At 35.1% G+C, this 21,644-nt stretch overlaps 3 protein-coding genes and 3 pseudogenes across 5 annotated transcripts; 2 read left to right on the top strand and 4 right to left on the bottom strand.

The window, feature by feature from the left end:
• Positions 1-843: 843 nt before the first annotated feature.
• On the bottom strand, positions 844-3,504 carry LOC120134177 (annotated as a pseudogene).
• Positions 1,233-20,409, bottom strand: LOC120134174 (ATP synthase subunit beta, mitochondrial-like). Of its 2 annotated transcripts, XM_039150642.1 has the most exons (12): positions 19,871-20,409; positions 19,509-19,584; positions 19,334-19,422; positions 19,038-19,155; positions 18,853-18,956; positions 18,603-18,761; positions 18,288-18,512; positions 17,872-18,183; positions 17,233-17,357; positions 11,119-11,126; positions 7,667-7,669; positions 1,233-1,243 (listed from the first exon to the last, which is right to left on the bottom strand). In XM_039150642.1, exons 1-9 carry the CDS (start codon positions 20,357-20,359, stop codon positions 17,244-17,246), a joined length of 1,686 nt encoding a protein of 561 aa, XP_039006573.1. In that variant the 5' UTR covers positions 20,360-20,409; the 3' UTR covers positions 1,233-1,243; positions 7,667-7,669; positions 11,119-11,126; positions 17,233-17,243. The 2 variants fall into 2 exon arrangements, with proteins under 2 accessions (XP_039006573.1, XP_039006572.1); XM_039150641.1 differs by lacking the exons at positions 1,233-1,243; positions 7,667-7,669; positions 11,119-11,126 and having other exon boundaries at positions 16,989-17,357.
• Positions 6,711-11,488, top strand: LOC120134175 (ATP synthase subunit beta, mitochondrial-like). Of its 2 annotated transcripts, XM_039150644.1 has the most exons (10): positions 6,711-7,238; positions 7,533-7,608; positions 7,688-7,776; positions 7,929-8,046; positions 8,128-8,231; positions 8,321-8,479; positions 8,571-8,795; positions 8,899-9,210; positions 9,655-9,778; positions 11,477-11,488. In XM_039150644.1, exons 1-9 carry the CDS (start codon positions 6,759-6,761, stop codon positions 9,766-9,768), a joined length of 1,677 nt encoding a protein of 558 aa, XP_039006575.1. In that variant the 5' UTR covers positions 6,711-6,758; the 3' UTR covers positions 9,769-9,778; positions 11,477-11,488. The 2 variants fall into 2 exon arrangements, with proteins under 2 accessions (XP_039006575.1, XP_039006574.1); XM_039150643.1 differs by lacking the exon at positions 11,477-11,488 and having other exon boundaries at positions 9,655-10,023.
• LOC120134273 lies at positions 10,417-11,480 on the bottom strand (annotated as a pseudogene).
• LOC120134274 lies at positions 13,108-15,048 on the top strand (annotated as a pseudogene).
• Positions 15,678-16,127, bottom strand: LOC120134275. The gene has a single exon (XM_039150731.1). It carries the CDS (start codon positions 16,125-16,127, stop codon positions 15,678-15,680), a length of 450 nt encoding a protein of 149 aa, XP_039006662.1.
• Positions 20,410-21,644: the final 1,235 nt, after the last annotated feature.

Here is a 21,644-nt window from a genome sequence, read left to right on the forward strand (position 1 = left end):
TTATTGTTATGGCACAAGGCCACCAAAATTTACAAGACGGTCCTGATTGAAACCTGTCAGTTTTCTACTAATTCAGATTTTCAGATAATTTTTTTCATTTATCATAACTTTTCGTTAATCTACATTTAATTATCAGTCTACAAATAATCATAATGACTCTAAGACTGACCCACTCACTATAAATACTCTCCATCAAGACAGAAAAGAAGATGAAACTGCCTATAACAACATTCAGCCCTTGAATCTTCTTATTCCTCGCGACGATCCATTCGTGTTTTTTATCCCAACAATGATCCAAAACCACCACCTTATTGACCGTAACCCAAATCAAAATGAATGAATCTTCAATGATTAATAAAACACTTACAGTCATTATTTGAGTTCTAATCAATCAAATTTAAATGGTGAAAGATTTATATATATAAATTAATTAATCACATGTTAATATCAGGTTTATTTCCTTTTATCATCCAAAAATAAAAGGTTGTAAGGGTTTTAAAACAATCGTCCAACTATTTCCACCAAAAACAAAATTCAATTATGCTCAAGGCTTAAGGGTTTTTAGAAAATGAAAATATTTTAAAGACCAGGGACGTCCATTGTTAGAACCCTTCTAAGGTTTAAGATTTCAGAAATATCATAAGTTCAGATTGAATTGAAACACATCATCTCATCCGCGTTTTTCAAGGAACCAGAAACCCGAAAAAATGTACACCTCTGCTTTGAGTTTTCCTGATAAAAAAAAAAGTAAAAAAAGGGGTTTTGGGTTCTGTTTCCTCCTCCAAACTCTCGATGAACATCGTAGGAACATAATTTTGAAAAAGAAAAACTCGGTAAAAGATGGATTGGATATACTTAGGCTGCGGATTCCTTGGCAATCTTCTCTGCCTTAGCAGTGACCTCCTCTATTCCTCCAACCATGTAAAATGACTGCTCTGGAAGATCATCATACTTCCCATCCAACACGCCCTGCAAGAGTCGTGATTATTAGTGATTAATGCCTACTAATACCACACAATATACATTCCGTTGATAGGATTCATATTATCTGTCTAAACTACGAGTTGAAATGTATGTCAACCCGCAAACAAGGACTAAACATTTTCAATATATCTGGGTTACAGATCACAATGCATTTATTTGCTCGAATGTAAGCCAATATTATCCATTTGTCGCATAACTTAGCCACTTGTTTTAATAATGAAGAATATTATACAGCAGATCCGCACATTACAACTAACCACTCTCCCATGTATGCCACAACATACCATAATAGAAGCTGCGTAAAGAAATAAAAATTTGTACCTGGAAGCTGGTGATGCCCTCTTTCAACTCCACATACTTGCCAGAGGCACCAGTGAACACTTCTGCTACATGGAAAGGCTGGCTCAAGAACCTTCGGATCTTACGAGCACGAGCTACAGTTATCATCTTCACTGAGCTCGTCCATCCCCAAAATGGCAATGATATCTTGCAAGCTCTTGTAGTTTTGGAGAACCTTCTGCACACCACGAGCAGTATTATAGTGTCCCTCACCCAATATATGTGGAGAGAGCATACGAGATGTAGAATCCAAAGAATCTACAGCAGGGTAAATACCAAGCTCAGAGATCTGACAAAATAAAGAAAACAAGAGTTCTGAGCAAAGAGCAGCAGGTATTCATAAAGTACCATCAGATTGAGCACCTTCAGAAAGCATATAGATGTGCACAATACCTGACGAAACAACACAGTTGTAGCATCCAAGTGAGCAAAGGTTGTTGCAGGAGCTGGATCAGTCAAATCATCAGAAGGCACATAAATGGCTTGCACAGAAGTGATTGAACCTTTCTTGGTGGTGGTAATACGCTCTTGAAGGCCTCCAAGATCAGTAGCTAAAGTCGGTTGGTAACCGACAGCAGATGGAATTCGACCAAGCAAAGCAGACACTTCTGAATTTGCCTGGGAAAATATGCGCACAATTCAAACCATCAGCAACATGTAACACATAAAGTGAAGTGTTTCACAAGCTTCCAAAATATGCCAACTCACTTGAGTAAATCGGAAAATGTTGTCAATAAAGAGAAGCACATCCTTCCCTTCAGCATCACGGAAGTGTTCAGCCACAGTCAAACCAGTAAGGCCAACACGAGCAAGAGCACCAGGTGGCTCATTCATTTGACCATAGACAAGAGCACACTTGCTTTCAGCCTGGAATTATAAAAAAGCGGGGAACCACAAAGATAAGATACAACAAAATACAGAAATCTGGACGAGATGAATAAGATGCCTGGTATTTACCTGCTTGTCACCTAGCTTGATGACACCACTCTCGATCATTTCCCTATACAAGTCATTTCCCTCTCTTGTGCGTTCTCCAACACCAGCAAACACTGAGAAACCACCTATGTACAGAAACTAGTAATATAAAAACAATAAACAATTGCAAACTGTGAACCAACAGCAAATATAACATAATACCAACCATGAGCTTTATCAACATTATTGATAAGTTACATACTAAGCAGTCTTTCCTATACCAGCACCACCAAAAAGTCCAATCTTTCCTCCTCTTTGATATGGGGCAAGGAGGTCGACAACCTACAAAATAAAAAAAGATAAAAAGGTTTGGACTGACATAATCTCATCCAAATTCAGACAAAAGAATGTGTAAATAGAAGTTTGTCCTGAAACAGGATAGCATATTTCTATTAGAAAGAGAGAAAACAAGGATAGCAAGGGATCAAAGAAATACATAATTCCAAGCATTAATTAGTACCTTAATGCCAGTGACAAGGATCTGTTCAGTAGCTTGATCGACAAAAGCTGGTGCCTCTCTGTGAATGGGCAAGTAGTGGTCGGTTTCTATTAAAAAGTAGTCAGTCTGTTAGACTTGTATACCAGTATACAATACACTGTTCAAACTAATAAAATGTTGGCAAATCTCTTACTGAGTTCGCCTTTCTCATCAATAGGCTCTCCAATGACATTTATGATTCGACCAAGAGTAGCTCTACCAACAGGCACCTGAGGAGAATAATCAAACATGATTAAGAAGCTAGTTAAATTAAAGCACAATAGCATCATATCTAGACAATTGAAAACGGGAAATAGCTCAGAAGTAGCAAACTGAAGAATAAAGTAATGGATTTGAATTAGAGGCCTAATAACTTCAGGGAAAGAATCACTGAAAAGAAAAGTAATCTTCTGCTGGTTTGAACAAAATTTATCACTAATTCGAGGACATAACTCAGATTTATATTCTAATCAGATATTCATCTTAATTTCACTGTATCACCAAGTTCCAACAACAACAAAAAAATAGAACACTCAAAATAGGAGATGAAAATTACAGTGATAGGAGATCCAGTACAGAGGACAGGCTGCCCTCTAACAAGTCCCTCCGTTCCATTCATAGCAATGATCCTAACCATGTTTTCACCCAAATGCTGAGCTACTTCCAGCACAAGCCGGATAGAGTGGTCCATCACCTCAAGCGCCGTCAAGATAGGAGGCAAACCTTCCTCTGAATCAGGCGTTTATAGGTTTGGTCAACGAATTATTTCGCTTAAAAGCAAGATGAAAAAACTAAATGAAATTTCAATTTTGTACACTTACTTGTTATATTTTCTTTAGGAAAGGTATTAAAAGCAAATTAATTGTAATTTTACTAATTCAATTCTTTTGTAAATTGGGAGGGTTCGATTAAAATATATTAAGATTATAGTTTAAAATTTATCTTTTATATAAATTCAATTTAAGTGTGTAATTACACAATTAGAATATATTTTTAACAGTGGTCGATTAATGACCCGAGTTGGTGGACTTGCGTCCATAATATTAGCATTCATCTTATGTTATTTTCTATAATTATATCTCAGCATTTGTATTACTTTTTAAGGCAAATTATATTAAATATTATTGAATTTTAAGCCATATATTGTTTATAATTTTTAATTGTTTTACTTATAATACTGATTTTGATTTTTGATTCAATTATATTTAAGAATGACTATAGATCGGGTCGAGTTTTTCACCCACCTGAACTTGACTCAAAAATTAAATTTCTCCACCCGTACTCGATTCGACCTAATTTTTTAACTTAAAACTCTCACTCAACCCGACCTATATATATAATTCATTTTTATAATATACAATAATGACCTAATAGAAAAAATAAAGTTGAAAGGAATAATATTCTAATTATCCCTAAGCATATAAGAGATAATTATAATATTATGTCAAGTCAGGTTGGATTTTTCACCCTAACTCATACTCGACTCGACCTGACGCTTTAAAAAATCGACATAAATCAATTTTTCAAAAAAAAAAAAAAATAACTTGACCGGATCGGGTAGGGTTGGAACCAATCGAATCAAGGTGAAATGCTCAACCTTAATTATTTCATTGGGCCGTTAAATTTTAGCGGTATGCTGACGTGGATGAATCTTTTTCATCATTGTGATAATATGGACAAAACATCATCGTTTTGATGTGACTATTGATAAAAAAAATAACGTCATTTTAAGCATTGAACTTTAAGAGTATTGATTTTATCATTAAATTTTAAAAATTTCAATTTTAGGCATTAATTTTTTTTACTACCATTGATACCAAACGTTAATACTACATCTCCTTCAATGATAGTATGATTAAGCTAGTTTTAAATTATGTTGTTGGTCTTCCCAAAATAATGTTTCTCATTGTTCAGATTTTTGAAAAAATATCCAAACCCTCAAATTTGAGAAAACCTCAAACACTAAAATGGTGGATTTTTATTTAATTTCATCGGTTTTGAGTGAGTTTTGTGAAAAAATATACCTAGTAAAAGAAAGATGAGTGAAATGCAAACGTTTTAATATCAATTTTCCTGCAAATGGAGTTCAGTGACTAGCAACAATCGGGAAAGAAAAATGCCTAAAAGTGAATAATTCAAATTTTAAGTGGCAAAATTGATATACCCTAAAGTTTAATGTTTAAAACAACGTTATTTTGAACATCAATAATCACATCAAAATAGTGTCATTTTATCTATTTCATCACGTGTTTGCATGGTAACAAACAAATTATATAATCGAAGCCAAAATCAGCATTCAATATTATAATTAAAACAATTAAAAGGTCAGTAATATAAATAATACACTTCTTAAAAATTAGTAGTATATAATATAATTTACTCAATTTTTTATCATCCTTTTTAACTTTGGGTTTGTACTATGATTTTTTTATAAATATACCTATTATTCAATTTAATCATGAACTCAAATTTTTAGTCGTTTTGACAATGTGACTTACTATTATATCACTTGTGATAAGATTTGAGCAACACGTTATTGAAGTATTTAAAATACGAAAAATTATCGAGTTAATGATTGATATTAAACAAAATTTAGGGTTTAATTTTAAAAAAATATCAAAATTATGATTAAAATTTATTATCGTTCAATAAAAGATTGGTATTTCATTTCAAAAAAAAATTTCATAAAAAACAATAAAAATAAAAAAATTATTTTAAAATATATCTATAAGCTATATTTTTTATTTTGAGTGTCTACATTTATGATCTAAATGTATAACATTTCCATTTTGTGACTATTTTCAGATAATTCGTTTATAAAAATTGTAATTAATAAATGCGTGACACAATACCTCCAATAATTTTCTTCCTTTTATCTTTCCAATTTGCTAAGAAAATAAACAAGAAAAAGTTCATTTTGATTTTCAAGAAATAAAAAAAATCTATATTAAAAATTAGTATCAAACACTTCAAATACAAAAATCTATCTATTCAAAAGTGAAATTAAAATTATAAATTTATAACTTTAAGGGGGTATTTGGTTCAAGGATTGTGGCATTCCCATGTTTGGTTGGCCGGGAATCTCATTTCCGGTAATGTTTTATTACTATTAGTAGATTTTTTGGGTATATTACCGGGAATGTCATTACCTCCCTTCCCTTAGGTATTGTAACATTACCGGCGTTTTGGACTAAAATGCCCTTAAATTTTTATTTTTTTTCAAAAATATCTTTCTTCTGTCATTGAATAATAAAAATTCTACGAATGTTAAATTACAAATTTATCCTTAAATTATTTTAGATTTACAAAAAAAAAATCTATAATTAAAATTTTATATGAAGTTCAGGGGTTAAAAATTTTTTTAACCCTTTCATTAAACCTTTTTTATATTTTTAATTTTGTAAAAAAATTATATAAATATTATAAATTTAATTTTTTTAAAAAATATATAAATATTTTACAATTTGTAATATTATACAAATATATAATAAGGACAATTTGGTCAAATATACATTCTAATAATCTTTTATTTCTTTAATCAAACACGGTAATCTTACATTCCTGCTAAACCAACCAAACACAAAATAAAACATTCCCAGTAATCCTATTCCCTGGTAATCTTTTATTCTCACTGATAATCTTACATTTCGTGAACTAAACGCACCCTAAAATTTTATTGTAAAACCGCTCTAATTTTGCTTCTACTAATAAAACGAGTAAAAAACCACAGAACTTAAATGACTCATCAAGAAGATAATAATTATTCTGAACTATCTACTTTCACACACACACACACATAAAAGAAGAAGAAGAAGAATTGATACCTAAAGTAAAAAAATGGATATAATTGAAATACTTATTTTGCAATAAACCCAAACAATCTCATCGACTATCTCGTCATTATAACAAATAAACGAGCCGATATTACTCTCAGAGAAGTTCATCTCATCAAACCCTAGCTTCTCCCTGGAAGCCCAAATCAATGGCTTCGCGTCGACTTCTTAGTTCTCTCCTCCGCTCCTCTTCTCGCCGGTCTCTGTCTAGACCCTCAAACTCTAACCCTCGCCTCACTTCTCCGATTCCTAACCGCCTTCCTATTCCATGTCATTACTTCCTCTCACGCGATGCTGGGTACGCCACATCTGCAGCTGCGGCCGCTTCTCCTGCCCCATCGCAGCCTCTTTCGGCTAAGGGAGGCGGAAAAGGTAAGATCACCGATGAATTTACTGGAGCAGGAGCAATCGGTCAGGTTTGCCAAGTGATCGGTGCCGTCGTTGATGTGAGATTCGATGAAGGTTTGCCTCCTATTTTGACGGCGCTTGAGGTGATGGGCCACTCGATCCGACTTGTGCTGGAAGTAGCTCAGCATTTGGGCGAAAACATGGTTAGGACCATTGCTATGGATGGAACGGAGGGACTTGTTAGAGGGCAGCCTGTCCTCAATACCGGATCTCCTATCACCGTAATTATCCTCTTTTCTTTTAAGTGTTATATTTCTCTATTGGAAATGAGATAATGTCGGAAATTGAAACTTGGAGATCAGTGAAATTAAGATAAATGTCTGATTATGGATCTGATTTATGTTCTGGAATTAGTGATAGTTTTTTTCAGTGATTCTTTTCCCTGAAATTATTAGGCATCCAATTCATATCGGTTACTTTACCCTAGAGTTCGTTACTACTGAGCTTTTTACCATTTTCAGTTGTCTACTATATAATACTTTTGTACATGAATTTCACTGGCTCGATTCTTTCAGGTGCCTGTTGGTAGAGCTACTCTTGGCCGAATCATAAATGTTATTGGAGAGCCTATTGACGAGAAAGGCGAACTCAGTAAGAGATTTGCCTACTTTTTTTTAGTTTGAACAGTATACTGGTATAAAAATCTAACAGGCTGATTACTTTTTAATAGAAACCGATCACTACTTGCCCATTCACAGAGAGGCACCAGCTTTTGTCGATCAAGCTACTGAACAACAGATCCTTGTCACTGGCATTAAGGTACTAATTAATGCCTGAAATTATATATTTATTTCTTTCTCATTGAAATATGTTATCATGTTTCAGGACAAACTTGTATTTACACATTCTGTTGTCTGAATCTGGATGAGATTATGTCAGTGAAAACCTTTTTATCTTGTTTTATTTTGTAGGTTGTTGACCTCCTTGCCCCATATCAAAGAGGAGGAAAGATTGGACTTTTCGGTGGTGCTGGTGTAGGAAAGACTGTGCTTATTATGGAACTTATTAACAATGTTGCTAAAGCTCATGGTTGGTTTTAGGTTATATTTGTTGTTGGTTCACAGTTTTCACATTGGTTATTGTTCTGATATTACTAGTTTCTGTACATAGGTGGTTTCTCTGTGTTTGCTGGCGTTGGAGAACGCACAAGAGAGGGAAATGACTTGTATAGGGAAATGATTGAGAGTGGTGTCATCAAGCTAGGTGACAAGCAGGTAAATACCAGGCATCTTATTCATCTTGTCCAGATTTCTGTATCTTGTTGCCTCTTATCTTTGTGATTTTTCTCTTTTGTATATTCCAGGCTGAAAGCAAGTGCGCTCTTGTCTATGGTCAAATGAATGAGCCACCTGGTGCTCGTGCTCGTGTTGGCCTTACTGGTTTGACTGTGGCTGAACACTTCCGTGACGCTGAAGGGCAGGATGTGCTTCTCTTTATTGACAACATTTTCCGATTTACTCAAGTGAGTTGGCTTATTTTGGAAGCTTTTGAAACAAGCAACTTTTATGTGTTACATGTTGCTGAAGGCTTGAATTGTGTGCATATTTTCCCAGGCAAACTCAGAAGTGTCTGCTTTGCTTGGTCGAATTCCATCTGCTGTCGGTTACCAACCGACTTTGGCTACTGATCTTGGAGGCCTTCAAGAGCGTATTACCACCACCAAGAAAGGTTCTATCACTTCTGTGCAAGCCATTTATGTGCCTGCTGATGACTTGACTGATCCAGCTCCTGCAACAACATTTGCTCACTTGGATGCTACCACTGTGTTGTCCCGCCAGGTATTGTACATATCTATATGTTTTCTGAAGGTGCTCTATCTGATGTTTCCTTATGATTATCTGCTGCTCTTTGCTCATAACAATTTTTTCTTTATTTTATCAGATCTCTGAGCTTGGTATTTACCCTGCTGTGGATCCTTTGGATTCTACATCTCGTATGCTCTCTCCACATATCTTGGGTGAGGAACACTACAATACTGCTCGTGGTGTCCAGAAGGTTCTCCAAAACTATAAGAACTTGCAAGATATCATTGCCATTTTGGGAATGGATGAGCTCAGCGAAGATGATAAGTTAACTGTAGCCCGTGCTCGTAAGATCCAAAGGTTCTTGAGCCAGCCTTTCCATGTAGCAGAAGTGTTCACTGGTGCTCCTGGAAAGTATGTGGAGTTGAAAGAGAGCATCACCAGCTTCCAGGTACTCTATTTTATCTTTGCCTGGCTTCTTGTATAGTATGTTATGGTATGCATGACAAAGTGGGTAATTACCTGTAATGAGTGGATACACTGCATGATATCCTTCGTTATTAAAATAAGTGGCCAAGTTATGTTACACATGGATAATATTTTCTTACATTATAGAGCAAATAAAGGCAATGTGATCTGTATGGCTAAACCCAGATATATTGAAAATGCTAATTCCTTGGATGTGGGTTGACATACATTTCAACTTGTGGTTTAGACAATTACATTTATATTTTCTTGATATAGATATTCAGACCCTCTTTTTTAAGAGAATTCATTGACAAGGTTTAGTCATTTAACATGAATGTGTCATGCTTGCATCAGTATTAATGATATATTAACTGTATATTGTGTGGTATTCGTAAGCATTAATTCTTAATAATCACGACTTGTACAGGGCGTGTTGGATGGAAAGTACGATGATCTTCCAGAGCAGTCATTTTACATGGTTGGAGGAATAGAAGAAGTCATTGCCAAGGCAGACAAGATTGCCAAGGAATCCGCAGCCTAATTAAATCCATGTATGACGATGATACCTTTGTTTTATCTCTTGGTTTGTTGCGAAAATAATTTAGTCGGTAGTGGCCATGCCATTGCCAGCAAACGGACTTTTAATTTTTTTGGCATCAAATGGTCCAGAGTTCTTTTGGTTTATGTTCTAATGATGTTGCTCAAGAGTATTAAAGAGGAAATGGAACACAAAACCCTCTGTTTTTAGTTATTTAATAAGGGAAAGCTCAAAGCCGATTCGTACATTTTTTTTCGTATTCCTTGAAAAACGTTGTTTGACCAATTTATCTAGACTTTTTCTAGTTATTTGTTTGAGCGTTAAGAAAATCTTCATTCATAGAATTGAAATAAGTACCGTGCTCTAATTATGTAGAAGATAATTTAAACACTTCAAAATTAGCAAATTTAAACAGGACGACTAACCACAATTATTATGTAAAAAATAATTTAAACATTTCCAAATTAGCAAATTTGGCCCATTATATTAAAATATTTGACTGTCGCTCACAATAAGCAGAAAGTTATTGATAGAGGGAAAGCACAATAAGCATAAAATCAACTTTTCATTAAACAAAAATTAACACAATTTGTGTTCCACAATATTTGACCGTCTCGCTCAAAAACAGCTCAGCCACAATATCAGAATGGGTTTTTACATGCTAACCAATTTAACAGAGTTTGCTTTCTCTTGCAGGGTGTCAAGAAGGCTGTCGAAGCTCTTCTTGAAAGACTCCACTCCCTCGTCTTCCAGCTGTGAGCCGACGTAGGCCCAATCAATCCCCAACCTCTCAAGTGCACTATAGATGCCTTCAGCTTCAGACACATTCGCATCGATTGTCCTCGAAACGGTCCGGCGTGGTTGAAACCTGCAACAAAATTAATTCACCAAAACACATCACGTGATTATTCACCAAAAGACGTCAAAAATCACGTGCTTTATTGAACAAGAAAGATAGCTCACCGTGTCAGGACCAATAAGAGGAGCGACGTATAAGAGTGTCGGGGTAGGCAGGGTTCTTTATACTAGTAGAGGCCCACAGCAACCTCTGTTTCTTGTCTCCCTTCTTCACTAAAGCCTCCCATCTTGGACCAGAGAATTTCTTCTGGTAGAGCTGGTATGCCAGAGCTGCTTGAGCTACTGCGGCCTAAAAAATAGTAACCATGACACGATGCGAGTAAACTCCAACATATACTGAAGTTAATTTTGTCAAAGAGGGTGTCTACCCGACAGACAAAGAAGGAAGCTCTAGAGAGATCACACAGCCCGGAAGCCTCAAGGCCATCCATGTAAGCATCAATGACAGCTTCATATCTAGCAAGCGAGAATACGAGCTGCAGAAGAAGAAGAAACAAGGTTGAGATTTACATGCATTAATCGGTTTAGAGTTGTTCTCGAGTTATCAGCCAATGGACCATCCAAAGCATTGATTGTTTGGATTGGTACAACATCTTACATGTTAAGTTGGGGATATTATACGGTGACATTCACGCTTATGCCTTTTGCAATAACTTCCTTGATCGAAGGAATGCATGGTGCTGTCGCAGGGATCTTGATATACACATTGCAACCGCTTTATGTCACAGAGATTTTGGTCTTTCTAACAAAGGTGGGGACGAAGAGTCGTATAAATGAAGGTCAGATGTTGGCGAGGGTTGTAGTACTAATGGAAACGCATCTTTCAGTAGACCAAATGGGCAGCTGAAAGAAGACATTTTGATGGGTAGGAAGAATATTCAGGGCACTCTCTGTAATATAATATTATTTAGGATAAACTACGCTGACAGTCACTAAGAGTTTAGGATTATTTTACTTTTATCACCAAACTATTAAAACTTACATTACAGTTACTAAACTTTTAACTCTCTCATTATGATCATTCTTGTTAGTTGTAGTTAATAAAATTATGTTACACACCAAAAAAAATCTAATAAAATTCTTCTCTCTTTTTTTTCATTTGAATTGACAGTCATTATTCCTTCTTTGGTCATCATTTTTTTGTGTTCTTCCGAATACTATCCACAACCATCAATAACATCCGATAATAAATATAAATAAATAAAAATTACTTATCTCAATTTTGATAAGTTTTTAATAAATAAAATAATCGTATATAAATTTTAGAGGTAGAAATATTTCGTTTGATCAGAAGATTAACATAGTTTGATTTTTGATGATTTACAATGATAAATTAAAAGATTTTAGCTTTTTAGTTTTAATCGAAAGGTTTAGTAACAAATTTAAATCATAAAAAGTAAAGAGAAAAAGAATAAAAATTTGATGAATTTTTCGATCATAAGAATTATCGAACAATACTTGATCGACATTTGAAGGAGCAACGGTTGTCAAAACAAAAGTGACAATAACGAAATCAAATTAAAAATGTAGTTATTATAATGCAAATTTTAAAAGTTTGGTGACTAAAGCTAAAATGACTTAAAGTTCAGTAGCAACCAATATGATTTACGCTATTATTAATTTTTTTTAATCTATTCCCACTTTTCTTTTGGATTTGGTCAAACCTTTCTCTGTTTTGTTTTCAACAATTTGGAATATTCTTCAATTTCAGCATCAGGTTTAGGGTTCATACTATCTTTAATCAACGATAAAAAAAAAAGATTTTTTTTTTGTTAGTCTGTTAAACTCTAGATTGGGAGCGAGGGCTATTTATACTATAAACTCCTTTTGTCTAGATAAACTAAGGGCGATTGTACTTCTAAAATTTTTTAACTTTTATATAATTTAGATATTTTTTATATTCTTTTATTAAAAATATATTTTCGTCCCTTAAATTTTTAAAATTTATCTTCATAACATAAAAATCATGATTTCATCATTACAGTCTTCTTACAGTTGCGACGAATATTTTGTCTCTTGATATCTTTGCAACATAAAATCATGATTTCATCACTACAGTCTTATTTTAGTTTCGACAGACTTCTTGTCTCTTGATATCCTATAAGAGAAAACGGTCTCAGAAGTTAGTTACCCTGTAAGTAAATAAACATTCCAACACTACACATGAATGTGAGAAGCAGGTCATGGTTGGTGCTGTCAAGTTTAGTAGGTGATACATTCAAATATTATGTAAACATACAATGTTGGGGTTAATTTTCACTTAAATGAAAATCTTTGGGAGGAAAAGGGGTCAACTTTACTAATTTTGAAATGTTTAAACTATATTTTTATATAATGGATTATTATATTTAATAATGTGTGATTATAGTTGGATTATAACTATGACCTCCCAAAAAAGAATGGTCATAAGGCAGGACACAGGCATGGATTCCCTCCAAAAACTATCTAATCTTCACAAAAACGAGAAAATATCGAGCAAAAAACATGGAGAAGATCCTCATCGGTGAAAAGTCTGGAGGCTTTCCGAGATTCGGAAGATGGCGGACCAAATTCGAATTAGAGACATCCAGTTTCAAATTAGAGAATGTTAAGCCAAAGGAGCCTGATGGTCATGTTACAGGGTCCGATGAGATAATGTTGGAACACGGATTGAAGCATGACCAGATCCTGGAACAGGTAGATCAATTCATTGAAAGCTTAGTTTTGGCTCAAGATAAGTCGATATCCCCTGAAGTTTCCGATATCGTCGAGCCATTTCTGAAGATGACTGATTCCATGATCGCGACGTACGAAAGGAGGGAAGCCTCGGCTAAGTTTGGCCATAACCAGGACGACGATTCATCGTTTTTCGAGGCAGTAACCCGCCTTTCATAAATTCTTTGGCCAACGGTTGTTCTAATTCGAGCGGGATCGGTCTTCCAACATGCAATGTCGTTGTTGGAAACCGAGTTCCAGACTCTTCTAGACATTTGGAAACGCAGCTGCAATGCGACTATAATGGACTCCAAAACTCCGAAGACTCCCAAGCAATCCGTCTTCAACTCAAATCAACATGAAATCGAGATCGAGTTCCCGTATTTTCCGCCCGGATCGAAGGTCGTTATGAAACAAGTCGCCACCGTTATGATCTTAGCAGGGCACGAGTCCGAATGCTGCGTCGCTTACACGGCTCTTAGGCTGAACGCATTGCACGCTGAGTTCCGCAAGCAAGGGTACGAAAACATCAATATGGAGGACTTTCAATGGATGGAATGGGCAACACAGGAAGGAGAGATCGATAATTGGGTTCACATCGTCAAATATTGCACGACTAATCTCTTCTCCATCGAACGCAAGCTTTGCGACTCGATATTCGAACATGCTCCGATCGCTCAGAGGTTGTTCTGCGATCTGGCTACATCCTTGACCGTAAAGCTTCTTAATTTCCCAAATGCTCTGCTTTTGATCAAACAGTACTCCACGGAGAAACTATTCAAGTTCTTAGACATATACGAGACATTGTGTGATTTGATTTCTGTTATCGGTAATGACTTATCTGCAAAGGATTTGATACCCGAGACGTAATGCAGGATCGGCGAAGCAACTGTAAGTATTTTCTGTGAGCTTGAGAATTCGATCAAGAGCGATAACGGGAGAATCCCGGTGGCAAACGGTGCAGTCCACCCCCTTACTCGATACACCATGTATTATTTAAAGTATGCTTGCGATTACAAGGACACACTAGAGAAAATATATCAGCAACACTACGAGACGGAGGGATCGACCAAGCGAGAGCCTAAGAATGCAACCGAGGACAATGGTGAGAGCACCAACACCTCCCATTTCGCAAAAGAGTTGATGTTGGTGATGGACTTATTAGACGCCAACATCGACATGAAATCAAAGTTGTACTGTGACCCGTCATTGCGTTACATTTTCTTGATGAACAACGGGAGGTACATGTTGCAGAAAATCAAGAGCTCCAACGACATCTATGAAGTGATGGGCGACGAATGGTTGTGGAAACAATCTTCGGATTTAAGGCAGTACCATAAGAACTATCAAAGAGAGACATGGGGCAAGGTGTTGCAGTGCATGAGCCAAGAGGGTATGCAAGTGAATGGGAAGGTGTCCAAGTCAATATTGAAAGAAAGGTTCAAGAGCTTCAACGCCTTGTTCGACGAAATCCATAAGACGCAGAGCGCATGGATGGTGAGCGACAAACAGCTTAAATCGGAGCTTAGAGTTTCGATATCGGCAGTTGTGATCCCGGCATACAGGGCCTTCTTGGGAAGATTCAGTTCACATATTAATAAAGGTAAACAACAAGAGAAGTACATGAAATATCAAGCTGAAGATATCGAGGGGTTGATTGATGAACTATTTGAAGGAACTGTGACATCAATCGGGAGGATGAGACATGCATTTAATGTTGTAAGAAATTGATGTATTTTTAAAAAAAATCAAATCTCATATTTTTGTGGAGAAATTATGAGAAGAGAATTTATTTATAAGTCAATATAATTTATTAAAATTGTAAAAGTCAATTAAGGTGTTGGACTTGTAAGCATAAAAATTAAGTCTAATTTTTGTGTAGTACTTTTTATTTTATTGAATTTCTGAAAGAGTTTAAGAATAATAAATGGTTTAATGGATAATTTTTAAATTTAATTAAAGTAAAAATATTTTAATTGTTAGAAATTACTTTTAACTTGTTTTAAATTTTACAAAAAAAAATCTTTAAAAACTATTTTTATTTTTAATACGTTACTTTTCTGAGTCACTTTTTATTAGTTATAACTAGTACCTTCTTATAAATATCAAGCTTGGTTTTTTTTTTTTTTTTGGATAATTAAGCTTGGTTCTTATATTAAGCACATTTAAACAAAAATTTAGAACCTCTCCTATTCTCTCTCTCTTGTTTTCTCTATCATGTTGAGTTTATAGAATATTATCATAAATAATGTTATTAAATACTTTTTCTTTTCTTTTTTTTTCTTTTCTTTTTTGGATAAATAAGTTATATTTCATCCAAAGAAAATGCAGCAAAGCTGCTACAAGAGAACAATCTCAATCTATATCAGTCCCCAGTTTATGTACATGTCTCTATTACCATCATCTATAATGTGTAAACTAAGGCTATACAATTTAATTTTCACTGCTTCCTTAATTCTTTTTACAGTATCCTCACTTGATCGAGAAATGCCCCTGAATAACCTGAAATTGCGTTCTTCCCACACGTGATACAGAAAACCAGTCCAGGCCAACTTTAAAATTCTTGTTCGAAGCGATTTACCCTTCATACTCACAACCAACCAATTAAGGCGTTGGTCCCAACTGTCAGCAATGCTATGAATCCCACATAACCCCAGGACAACATTCCAAACATTCTTAGCATATGAGCAATCTGCAAATAAATGGTTGCGCGATTTCATACTAGAACCACAAACAACACAAGCATCATCATTAACCACACCAAAACGAATAAGCCGGTCTCTAGTTGGCAGCTTATCGAGGATGACCATCCACGAAATTAAGGAAAATTTTGGTATGTGGGAAGGGAACCAAATGATCTTATGCCAACTCACATTCTCCCTGCTAATTCTAATGTTGTCTCAAATCCATTTGCTTTTTATCAGGCTCAAATTTGCATTGGGAGAAAACAGTCTACTCGCATCATCCCGCAACCTCAGTAATTTGTTTCTATTAAATACTTTTTCATAATTGAAGAATTAGTTGGATTTTCAAATATAGAATATATGACGAAATATTCTTAAAAATAATATTTTATGCTCAACTAGTCATCATCGATTCTTTAATATGGTACAACATTTCTAAGATGCAAGTCACTGAAAAAATTCTTCAAGTTCTCATTATTACATACTATAATTATCGATGGATTAGGAGAAGACAATGAGGGGGGAAATGTCGAAAATAGAAGATGTAGGATGCTTGTTGATATTTTCCCTAATTTTGCCTCAAGAAGATGAAGAAATATGCTATCTTCGTTTATACCAACTGTATTTCCCTTTTGTTGTGAGCCATTTAAGATATGAACACAAAAGGATTGCAATATCAAAACAAATTCAGAAACTAGCTTCAGACTTGAAGCTCCATTTTTCAACGGTGTCAGTGTGAATTAAGAGGCAGTGGATTTTTAGTTAAGCGTATAACAGGTAGATAATTATTTAATAGGTTAAGCAAAGCTCGAAAAATTATAAATAATTTAACAGAAAACTTATCAGTTTTATCCATGATTCAAGTCCGGCAGGTGCTTTGATCCCACCCAGGGTTCAACGTTTAAGAAATATCACGGTTCCGATTGCATTTCAAAACAGCATCTGAAGTCACCCAAATGGCCATACAGCGTTTTTTAAGGAACCAGGTAAAAAAAATGTACACATCCGCTGTTTTTTCCCTTATTAAATATATATAAAAAAGAGGGGTTTGAGATTCTATTTCCTCCATTGACGAGGAAAATCGTTGGAGCACAAATAAGAAAAACACCCTGGTACATTTGATCGCAAAAAATGAACAGTCCTGTTGCTGCCAATGGCAAGGCCAACACCACCTACATTATTTTTGCACCTAACCAAGAGATAGAACAAAGGCAGGCATCGTCGCATCATGTATGGATTTACTTAGGCTGCAGATTCCTTGGCAATCTTGTCTGCCTTGGCAATGACTTCCTCTATTCCTCCAACCATGTAAAATGACTGCTCTGAAAGATCATCGTACTTTCCGTCCAACACGCCCTATAAGAATCATGGTTATTAAGAATTACTGCCGCTAAAACCACAAGCTATGCAACTAAAATTCGACTAATGATGATGCACGCATGAAACATACATGATAAACAACAACACTACACACATAGCAGCCACTAGAATAATTGGATAGGTTTTCTTGGCAACATATGTTTTACCCAAAACTGTTATGGACCTTGTCAATGAATTCTCATAAAATTGGATTAATATTATCTGTGTAACCCACCACAAGTTGACACGTATCCAAGTAACTACCATTTTCTACATATCTGGGTTTGGCCGTACAGATCACATTGCATTTATTTGCCCTAATATAAGCCAACATTACCCATATATCTCATATGGGCTTGGCCACTTCATTATAACATCTACTAATGCATTCAAAAATTTGGTACAAGTAATGGAGGATATAATAAAATGGATCCGTTCATTACAACTAATCAATTTTTATGTTTGTCATAGCATACTATACAAGAAGCCATGCAGAGATAAAATCGTGTACCTGGAAGCTGGTGATGCTCTCTTTCAACTCCACATACTTGCCGGGGGCACCAGTGAATACTTCTGCTACATGGAAGGGCTGGCTCAAGAACCTTTGGATCTTACGAGCACGAGCTACAGTTAATTTATCGTCTTCACTGAGCTCGTCCATCCCCAAAATGGCAATGATATCTTGCAAGTTCTTGTAGTTTTGGAGAACCTTCTGCACACCACGAGCGGTATTGTAATGTTCCTCACCCAAGATATGTGGAGAGAGCATACGAGATGTAGAATCCAAAGGATCAACAGCAGGGTAAATACCAAGCTCAGAGATCTGACAAAATAAAGAAACAAAGTGTTCTGAGCAAAGAGCAGCAGTTAATCATAAGGTAACATCAGATAAAGCCCCTTCAAAAAACATACAGATGTGTACAGTACCTGACGAGACAACACAGTTGTAGCATCCAAGTGAGCAAAGGTTGTTGCAGGAGCTGGATCAGTCAAGTCATCAGCAGGCACATAAATGGCTTGCACAGAAGTGATAGAACCTTTCTTGGTGGTGGTAATACGCTCTTGAAGGCCTCCAAGATCAGTAGCCAATGTCGGTTGGTAACCGACAGCAGATGGAATACGACCAAGCAAAGCAGACACTTCTGAGTTTGCCTGGAAAAAATGCACAAAATTCAAACCATCAGGCAACATATAACACATAAAGTGAAGTGTTTCAAAAGCTTCCAAAATAAGCCAACTCACTTGAGTAAATCGGAAAATATTGTCAAAAAAGAGAAGAACATCCTGCCCTTCAGCATCACGGAAGTGTTCAGCCACAGTCAAACCAGTAAGGCCAACACGAGCACGAGCACCAGGTGGCTCGTTCATTTGACCATAGACAAGAGCACACTTGCTTTCAGCCTGGAATTACACAAAAAAGAAAAATCACAAAGATTGGATGCAACAAAATACAGAAATCTGGACAAGATGAATAAGATGTCTGGCATTTTACCTGCTTGTCACCTAGCTTGATGACACCACTCTCAATCATTTCCCTATACAAGTCATTGCCCTCTCTTGTGCGTTCTCCAACGCCAGCAAACACAGAGAAACCACCTATGTACAGAAACTACTAATATAAGAACAATAACCAATGTGAAAACTGTGAACCAACAACAAATATAACCTAAAACCAACCATGAGCTTTAGCAACATTGTTGATAAGTTCCATAATAAGCACAGTCTTTCCTACACCAGCACCACCGAAAAGTCCAATCTTTCCCCCTCTTTGATATGGGGCAAGGAGGTCAACAACCTACAAAATAAAACAAGATAAAAGGGTTTTGTAAAAGACAAACTCATCCAGATTCAGACAACAGAATGTGTAAATAGAAGCTTGTCCTGAAACAGGATAACATATTTCAATTAGAAAGAGAGGAAACAAGAATAGCATGGCATCAAAGAAATACATAATTCCAAGCATTAACTAGTACCTTAATGCCAGTGACAAGGATCTGCTGTTCAGTAGCTTGATCGACAAAAGCTGGTGCCTCCCTGTGAATGGGCAAGTAGTGGTCGGTTTCTGTTAAAAATTAAACAGTCCTTTAGATTATTGCACCAGTATACAATACATTGTTCAAACTATTAAAATTCTGGCAAAACCCTAACTAAGTTCGCCTTTCTCGTCAATAGGCTCTCCAATTACATTAATGATTCGACCAAGAGTAGCTCTACCAACAGGCACCTGAAAAGAACAAGCAAACATGATTAAGTGAAATTCAACCACAAAAATAGAGTACGGCAGACAATTGAAAATGGTAAAAAGATTAATAGTAAGCTGAAGAATAAAGCATTGTATTTGAATTAGATGCCTAATACTTTCGGTAAAAGAATCACTGATTCTAGAAAATAACTCAGATATATAATATAATCATATTTATCTTAATTTCACAGCATCTCGAAGTTCCAATTTCCGACATTACCGCGTTTACAAAAAAAAAATAACACTTAAAAGAGAAGAGGAAAATTACAGTGATCGGAGATCCGGTATTGAGGACAGGCTGCCCTCTAACAAGTCCCTCTGTTCCATCCATAGCAATGGTCCTAACCATGTTTTCACCCAAATGCTGTGCTACTTCCAGCACAAGCCGGATCGAGTGGTCCATCACCTCAAGGGCCGTCAAAATAGGAGGCAAACCTTCATCGAATCTCACATCAACGACGGCACCGATCACTTGACAAACCTGACCGATTGCTCCTGCTCCAGTAAATTCATCGGTGATCTTACCTTTTCCGCCGCCTTTCTTAGCGGAAGGAGGCTGCGATGGAACAGAAGAAGCGGCTGCAGCAGCAGCAGCAGATGTGGCGTACTCAGCGTCGCGTGAGAGCAAGTAAGAGCAGGGAATAGGACGACGCGTAGGAATCGGAGAAGACAGAAGAGGGTTAGCGTTTGACGATCTAGACAGAGATCGGCGAGAAGTAGAGCGGAGGAATGAACCGAAGAGCCGACGTGAAGCCATTGATTTGGGCTTCGAGAGAGAGAGAGGCTAGGGATTGATGGATTAACTTTTCGGGAGTGGTGCCTGCCCGTTGAGTTGTTATAATGCTGAGAGACTGGGTTAGATTTTTTTCATTTTTACAGTTTTACTACGTGGAGTGTTCTTTTCCATTTTTACTCCTTTTTCTCTCTCTTTTACTATATTTTAGTGGTTAGACTTTTTCTAGTTTTTCTATTTAGACCTTTAATTTCGGGGCATTTTTCAAAGACTTGTGCTTTGTTTGGTTGGTTTGAATGGTATTATCAACATATATTTTTATTTTATTAAATACATGTGTTATTTTAATCTAATCATGATTGACAATAAACTATATAAATTTTAATTAAAAATTAAATAAATTTAAACGTTTAAATAAAAATTATTATTCTTCAATATAACTATATATATATATAACATAAACATTTATATATAAAAAAGTGTAAGATTTTATTGAAAATTTTGTTTTTATGAAGGTCTCTAACAGTTAAGATTTTGTTTTTATGTATTGAATATATATCTATATATATTCAAATTCTTATTTAAAAAAAATATTTTAAAATTTTTATATGAATAAAACTCGTAAGGAATTTACATATGTTACTATTCAGTACTAACTTAATCACTATTTATAAACATGATTTATATAATATATTTACTTAATCTTTTTATTGAAAACAAAGTATGTATATTTGAAATCTTCTGATTTTTTCTTACTATACTTTTTTTTTGAATTTTAGTGAATCTTATATTTTTTAGATTTTATATATGTTTTAAGTTTTACAATTATTTATTTGTATTATTAATTTTCAGATAAAAAAATATTATAATAAAAAATACAAATATCAAATTTGGACAAGAGAATTTCATATACTAATTGAGAAAAATGTTTATATGACATAAGCTAAATTTTTAATTAAACTTTATTAACTTATAAATAGTTCATGATCGATTTCATGAGTGTATTACAAAACTTTATTTAAACATATTCACAGAACTTTCAGAGATTGAATACATAAAGAAATGGAGTAGATAAATTTTTAAGAATTTAAATTTTATCTGAAGACTACTCATTTTCTTTAATAATTTTATAGTTATTTCTCTTAAAATCCATTATTAAAGTCTTTAAGTGTTCAATTTGAAAGATTAGATGCTTATTTGGGTATGTCCACAAAACATTTATACAAAAACTAAGAATTTACTTATAATACTTCTTTAAATTCTTTTCTAAATACCCAAAGATAAAATAAAATAAATTACATATTTAATA

The sequence above is a fragment of the Hibiscus syriacus genome, unplaced genomic scaffold (assembly GCF_006381635.1).
Source record: "Hibiscus syriacus cultivar Baekdansim isolate YM2019G1 unplaced genomic scaffold, ASM638163v2 tig00110597_pilon, whole genome shotgun sequence".
In the NCBI taxonomy this organism is placed as follows: Eukaryota; Viridiplantae; Streptophyta; class Magnoliopsida; order Malvales; family Malvaceae; genus Hibiscus; species Hibiscus syriacus.

Bases quoted from the DNA above. Each gene is read 5' to 3' on its own strand.
- LOC120134175 (XM_039150644.1), top strand. From the start codon at position 6,759: ATGGCTTCGCGTCGACTTCTTAGTTCTCTCCTCCGCTCCTCTTCTCGC. The intron at 7,609-7,687 runs GTAAGAGATTTG...ACTTTTTAATAG, and splicing joins TGACGAGAAAGGCGAACTCA to AAACCGATCACTACTTGCCC. The intron at 8,047-8,127 runs GTTGGTTTTAGG...TTCTGTACATAG, and splicing joins CAATGTTGCTAAAGCTCATG to GTGGTTTCTCTGTGTTTGCT.
- LOC120134275 (XM_039150731.1), bottom strand. From the start codon at position 16,127: ATGGTCATCCTCGATAAGCTGCCAACTAGAGACCGGCTTATTCGTTTT.
- LOC120134174 (XM_039150642.1), bottom strand. From the start codon at position 20,359: ATGGCTTCACGTCGGCTCTTCGGTTCATTCCTCCGCTCTACTTCTCGC. The intron at 19,585-19,870 runs GTAATTTTCCTC...TGTTCTTTTCAG, and splicing joins ATACCGGATCTCCGATCACT to GTGCCTGTTGGTAGAGCTAC. The intron at 18,957-19,037 runs GTTGGTTTTAGG...TTCTGTACATAG, and splicing joins CAATGTTGCTAAAGCTCATG to GTGGTTTCTCTGTGTTTGCT.